Source organism: Peromyscus californicus, unplaced genomic scaffold (genome assembly GCF_007827085.1).
Source record: "Peromyscus californicus insignis strain IS unplaced genomic scaffold, ASM782708v3 Scaffold_5__1_contigs__length_169319896, whole genome shotgun sequence".
Classification (NCBI taxonomy): Eukaryota; Metazoa; Chordata; class Mammalia; order Rodentia; family Cricetidae; genus Peromyscus; species Peromyscus californicus.
Window position 1 is genome coordinate 128,929,613 of NW_026294573.1, and position 7,092 is coordinate 128,936,704.

The following is a 7,092-nucleotide window of genomic DNA, read 5'->3' on the forward strand; positions in this document are numbered from 1 at the left end:
CCTTGTCAGACCAGACCCAGGAATGTTAACTGTAAGCCTAATATTGATCATGTGTTTGCATCCTTAGCTGTTGGGCCTTAGAAGTACATTACATGCATTATATCATCCGCTAATTAAAACAGCTTAATAAAGCAGCATTGGCAATGATCTCCTGCTTATGGATGATAAAATCAGGCCTCCGAGAACTCCTACTGTTTGACCAAAGTCACACTGTTGGCAAATGATTTGGCCCCCACACAGATGTTGCTTTGGGTAACCACCTAGTATAACATACTATGCCAGCTTCGGGGACTCCGGAGATTAATAAAACACAGTCCTTCCCCTTAAAGAGCTCACCATCCATCAGAGGAAACAAATCAGCATCATTTGAATCGTAAAATTAATTGCTAAGCTGCCTTTGAGACCCTCAGGAATGTATGAATTGAACAGTTAAGTGTAAGAAGACCGTGATCCTGGCTCTTGGACAGGTCTGATGTTTTTTCTTTTTTTCTTTTTTTTTTTTTTTTTTTTTTTTTTTGGTTTTTCGAGACAGGGTTTCTCTGTGTAGCTTTGCGCCTTTCCTGGGACTCACTTGGTAGCCCAGGCTGGCCTCGAACTCACAGAGATCCGCCTGGCTCTGCCTCCCGAGTGCTGGGATTAAAGGCGTGCGCCACCACCGCCCGGCGGTCTGATGTTTTTAATACTTTACATAGAAGGCAGTGTTCTCTACTTTCTAGAAGTGGAGTTCCTTAAACCCAGTGACCCTCCTGCTTCAGTCATGCCCATCAGTATTCACAACTGTGACTGTGACCATGACTAAAAACTGTGAAATAGAAAGGGGGAGCCTGCTAGATCACGGGCTATCAAGACAAAAGAGGGGCTAGAACCCTGTCACCCATAAAGGAGAGCAACTTTTTAGTTCCACAGAATGCATAGGCTTAGTGACAGGCACTAAGCAGACAGGCCTTATGTTCATATTTGTGATCTCTCTGTCTCCAAACTCCCACCCTCTCATTTGGCCTCCAACACCATGGAAGGTTCTCTGCAGGGCAGAGACCCCTAGGGACCTTTGAAGGATGCTGTCCCTCTGCCCTGCCCATAACCATCTCTCTCTTTTCACTCTTCCTGGTTCTCCATTCTGCTCTGCTGTGTCCACCAGGATTTACTGTGGGCTGCATATTTGGATCTTCCCAGCTCCCAACGCTGAAGCTAGGACTCCAGGAGGTTTTGTGTTTGGGGGTGAGATCTTTGGGCAATAGTTAGATTTAAATGAAATCAAGAGGGTATGGTCTCCTTAAAATAAGAGAAAGAGGCCAGAGCTCTTGCTCTCCACACATGAACACACAGTACCAAGTTGGACGCCTTCCACTCAAGAAGACACCTCTCACCAGAAATGACTCTAGATAGAATATGCATGTTGCCTTTGCCAGCCTCCAGAACCATAAGAAACAGATGTTAGGTCCAGGCTATAGAGATTTGCTACAATAGTCCATGCTGGAAAAGACAGTCTCAAAGAGAAAATATGAATTACATTGGGGTAATTACACACATACTATTCTAAGCACTTTATACATTTGCATTGTGATCTTTTCAACAATATTATGATTTATTATCTTTCTCATTTTCTCATCAACACACACACACACACACACACACACACACACACACACACACACACACGCCCACGCCACTCTTGGTTCAGAACCCCACCTCGTGCCCTGGTTGCAGCAGTCACCTTCCTAATGTTTTTCCTCCTTCTATCTCTTGACATCTTACAAGCCATTCCCTTCCCTGTTCCAGAATGACCTTCATAAGATACACCTTCGTCAAAGTCTTTCAGTAGAGGATGGAAGCAGAGCTCAATGGCAGAGCCTCTGAGTAGCATTGTGAGTCCCTGGGTTTGATCATCCACGCTGCCAACAGCAAAAAGGAGGAGGAAGAGGAGGGAAGAAAGAAAGAAGGAATGGAGGGAGGAGGGAGGGAGGGGGAGGGAGGGAAGAAAGAAAGAAGGAATGGAGGGAGGAGGGAGGGAGGGGGAGGGAGGGAGGAAAGAAAGAAGGAAAGAAGGAAGAAGGAAGGAAGGAAGGGAGGGAGGGAAGAAGGAAGGAGAAAAACCAAAATATCTCAGTGGCTGTCTTTCTCCCCAGAGAAATCAAGGAACTCTGGTTTAGGTGTCCTCTGAACTCCAGAACCTACTCTGTGTGCCTGTCGTTTATTATCTGCTCCATTTCTCTGTCTAATATGTTAACCAGGGGTGAAGGACCTTGTCCTATCACCAAAGATCTTCACCCTCTCCTGTCACAGCCAGCATCCTCAGCAGTGAGGTGGCAGTCTGTGTATTTGAAGAATAGAACTAGTAGAAGAATGAAACAGCTGGTCTGACTTTTTCTCAGACTATTTTTTGTTGACCAAAGTTTCCCATTCTGAGTGAGAAAGACTTCATGTCCAGATCCTCAGCTGCTATGGATGAGTGTTGGAACCAACACTTCCTTCCTGTAATATCCTATTAGAACCAAAGGCAAGTAGAGTTCTAGAATTCACATTCAGAAACAAGGTTCATAGTCCTCTTCAGATGCTAGGAGGTCAGCCTGGAGGAGCCACGGAACTACCAGATCGATGTACAGAGAACCTGCAAGCTGAGCCAGAAGAACTTTCTGAAGAGCAGGTGACTGGTTGGCATGCAAGGCTCACAACAGCCCTGACGAATGTCCATCTCAGCAGCCTTCCTGTTAGGAAGCAGACATTTCCTCCTTCTTCAGAGCCCAATATGAGTGAATTTTAAAATGACATAATAAAGCCGTCAGCACACAGTGAACGCCATGCCATGTTTATAATTAAAGGGGGCTCTAGCGTATTTATGTTAAAGAAACTGGAGACTGGCTGAGCCTTCCCTTTCAAATCCCTTAATCCTCCGGGTTTAGAATGAGAGACTCAAATTTTTCTCTGGGGTCTTAATTTTTATGTGGCTTCTTATTACATCTTTTATCTCTTAAAACTCTAAATCCCTTCAACATAGCTTCGTTCCTTCCGCAGCTGAACTGGCAGCAGGCTGATCTTTTTATGGGTGGGTAATGGATTTGGTCTGATTGCTGACATGGGAACAATGGGAGGATAAACAATTCCATTTGTGACCATGCAAGTCCCCATCTGTTGAGTGCATTCATGTCTGGAGTGCTGCGCAGGGACAGATGAATGAACCTGCCACGCTGATGTTAATGACATCCGTCATGCAACTGACATGTGGCTTCATAAATCAAGAGCTAATGGCAATACTGGTTGCTCATGTCGTGAACAAGCCATCTGATTAAATGCCTAAGCATTTACCTTGACATTGGGCCTGGTGACCTGACTTCTTTTATTTCTGCTCTCACCATAAAACTCTAGGAAAGAGAATATTTGTAGAAGTTGAACATTCTGATGGAGCAGTTGCTGGCATGCACCTGGCTGTAACCTGCAGGACTGCAATTAACAAAGGAATAGTTGACTTAAAGCTGGCTTCAAAATCAAATTTTGGTGATGGAGAAAGCAGTATAAACGAAAACAAGAAGTTGATCAAGCACAAAGTCCAGGAGCTAGTGAGGATCCACATTGTTCAATATGGTGGCCAACAGACATATGAGCCATTGAAATGTGCTGTCCATAGGAAATACACACCATATTCCAAAGACAGTGTGAAAAAAACACAGTGAATCAAAATTAACTTCTTTGTTAAAATGAAGTAATTCAACTACCTCATTAATGATTTTTTTATATTGGTTACATGGTTAAATGAGGATATTTTAAATTTTTAATTAAATAAAATTTTTTTAACCTTTCTTCCTCTGAACTTGTGGCTTTTTTTTCTTTCTTCCTTCTTTTGTAGGTTTTTTTCAGTGTTGGGCAGCTAACTTAGTATCTTGCACAGAGTAAACAAACCTTCTATCACTAAACTACACCCTCACTGTATGAACTTGCAGCTTTTTTAATTTATACTCAACTAGCTTGTCTTACTATTGACTTCGCCTATTATATAGTTTGTATAGCATTGGACAGTGCTAAACATCAACCTAATGCCTATGCATCTAGGAAGAATTCTACCACGGAACCATTTCCCAGCCCTCTTGGTATATTTTTAAAAAACATTACACATAATATTTTTAGCTTTGGAGTCTATGTTCCACATGTATTTCTATTTTCATCCTTTCTCTCTTTGATTAAAATTTATATACTTTTAATATATGGAGAACATTCATTCTTCATTCACCAAACTTCCTGTCCTAGAGACAACCACTTTTAACTTCATAGTTAGAAATGCATCCCTAGATATCATCCAAGGATCTCCAATTCAGCTTCTAAGAATTTGTCGTAGTGATAGTCCTGAATGTGTAAGTCAGTACTAGAAACGACTAGAGTTATGGCTTAACTTTCACTAAGCATGTTGTGATGCATTCAGACCAAAGCCACTGGAGAGACTGAGAGAGAAGCCAGGCTTGACTGCTCAGCTACCACCCATCCCCACTGCTTGGGTCATTTGAGACTGTGAGTTGAAGACCGACCTGGTGAAATAGTAAGACCTTGTATTTAAAAAAAAAAAAAAGATCAAAACAAGATAGATTTACTTGTACTGCATCAATTTAAGAGTCCTCAAGTTGCAAGTAATAGAAAGTCTAGTCCAACCCAAACTAGTTTAAATATACAGGAAATATATATTGAATAAGATAAAATATTATTAATGTTATGAACACGTACCCACATGCATACACCCACGTAATATACAACATACAAATATTAAAGTTCATTCTTCCGGTTTCTTTTAATTATTTAAGTGTGTGTGTACGACCACACTTTAAGTTGGGTGGGCGCTTAGCATTGCATTTCCCCCTGTCCAAGCAGATGCTCTTCCCCAGATGTCTGCAGGTTCCCTCGCTCACTTGAGCTGTTCGTCAAGATCATTTTTTGCTTATTGTATTTTTGGCTTTGATTTTCAGATGGAGGCCATGCTACATAGCCCAGAGAGTCTTGAACTGGATGATTCAGCAATCATTCTGTCTCAAGATCACTTATTTTAGTGCTCCTGGAAGTAAGTGTGTGTGTGTGTGTGTGTGTGTGTGTGTGTGTGTGTGTGAGAGAGAGAGAGAGAGAGAGAGAGAGAGAGAGAGAGAGAGAGAGAGAGAGAGAGAGAGAGAGATTCGTGTGTGTATGTCTGTGTGCAGGTGTGTGTGCCCATGTGCATGCATGGGCTTATGGAAATCAGTGAATCCACTTGTCTGCCCCCATTGCTGAGGTTAGAGGCACATGCTGTAATGCTCAGCTTTTATATGGGTGCTTGGAATTCAAACTCAGTTTTGTCGGCAACAATAAGTTTGCTGCCTTAATTTTAAATGCCCTTTTTTGTCCTGTCCCAGTTAAGTTGTTTGTGTGAAAAATGTGCAGTTGGGTTCCAGAGGGTGCTGGAAATCAGTTCCCCTGTGGTTTTTCCTGTTTGGAAAACAGTGTCTGGCTTGCCTCCGGATACAGAGTAACCATTCCTTGACCCCTGCTGTTAGAGGGGTATATAAGCCCATGTTGGTACGAATAAAGAGAGCTGCTTCCCTGACGAACTGAAACTGGGTGTCTAGAATGCTGTTTAACCTCGGCGTCCCTTGCCAGATTTCGTTCTCCAGCTGCGTGGGTCGCGGCAAGTTTCTCATGCTTGTACGGCATGCACTTTTACCCACAGAGCTATCTCCCCAACCTAAGATACAGTTTTCTCCTAGCCTCTGTTTTATTTTTCACTCCAACCTTTCATATCCTCTCTTCCCTGTTTTTTTTTTTTTTTCCCTATGGGTCACTATCTACTATGCCTCACATACTGCTCATCTTACCATTTACCTCACTCGATAGCACATAAAGTCCACAAATTTACACCCTGTCATCCCCAAGGCCTGATGTATAGCACATGTTCACTAAATATTTGCTGAAAATTATGAATGAATGAATTTCAAAATATTATGCTAGCTAAAAGAAGCCAGACACAGACAGTCCCATTCATGTGATTCTAGTTACCTGTAAACCCTTAGCGACAGAGTACAGACTCATGCTTGCTAGAGGCCGAAGTGAAGAAGGGGTAGTGACAGTTCTATGGGTTTGGGGTGTGGGAGCATCATCTGTGGGAGGCAAGCCCCCACTTTTTAAAGGGTTCCAATGAGGAGGAGAGAAGAATAAGAAACTTTTAGAAAGACAGCAGAGAGGAGACAGACAGAAATGCAGGATAGCTTCGGGAGGATCTGGATCAAAATCCACCGGCCCCTTCTGTCTCTTCAAAAGAGCTTTGTATAACAATGCCAAGAGGCAGGGCAAAAGACTTCCACCTTGCTAGATCAAAGCACACTGCAAAGCCAAGTGAAGACCCTTCCAAACACTTGGTAACCACGCATGTGGTCAAGTCATTCCCCTCTGCAGCCCTGCTGGGTAAAGCAAGCTCAGATCTCACTAGGAAACCTCTATGGGTGTCCACAATGGAGTTTCCTTTTCAGATGATGTATTAGTCACAGTTTCATTGTTCTAACAAAAATGCTTAACAAAAGCAACTTATGGGAGGACGAGTTTATTTTAGCTCACAGCTTGAGAGGATCTCGCCCTTCCTAGTGAGGAAGGCATGCAGCAGGACCACGAGGTGCTGGTCGCCCTGCATCAATAAAAGTAGGGAGAGGCCAAAGCTGATACTTGGTTGGTGTCCTCCTTTTCTTTTTTATTTAGTCTGGGATCCTTTCCATGGGATGGTGCTACCCACAGGCAAGTCTTCTCTCCTGAGTTACACTTCTCTGTAATCATTCTCACGCACACCCCAGAAGTGTGTCTCCTAGGTGATTCCAAGCCTAATCAAATTGACAATGAAAATTAACCATCACATATGAGGCAATGCTTTGGAATTAGGTAATGGGGAGTAGCACAATATTGTGATGTACTAAATTTCACCAAATTCATACATCAAAATGGTTGATTTGTGTTACATGAGTCTTATTTCAATGAAAAGAAATAAAGCAAAAAAAAAAATGAAAGAAACCATTTTTACATGGTGGTGAGGCATGGCTGTGTAATATCTATCACAGGGCAGCCTGGGCACTATGTTAAAATTCCTTCTCTTTTTGCTAG

The 7,092-nt window shown here is 42.6% G+C and overlaps 1 protein-coding gene across 2 annotated transcripts in view; it reads left to right on the forward strand.

The window, feature by feature from the left end:
* Adhfe1 (alcohol dehydrogenase iron containing 1) overlaps positions 1-7,092 on the forward strand; it is a 52,139-nt gene that overhangs the window by 38,072 nt on the left and 6,975 nt on the right. For both annotated transcript variants that reach the window (XM_052718502.1, XM_052718501.1), the window contains exon 14: positions 4,947-5,038. In XM_052718502.1, the coding sequence (XP_052574462.1) occupies positions 4,947-5,027 (81 nt within the window). In that variant the 3' untranslated portion in view covers positions 5,028-5,038. The remainder of the gene's footprint in view (positions 1-4,946; positions 5,039-7,092) is intronic.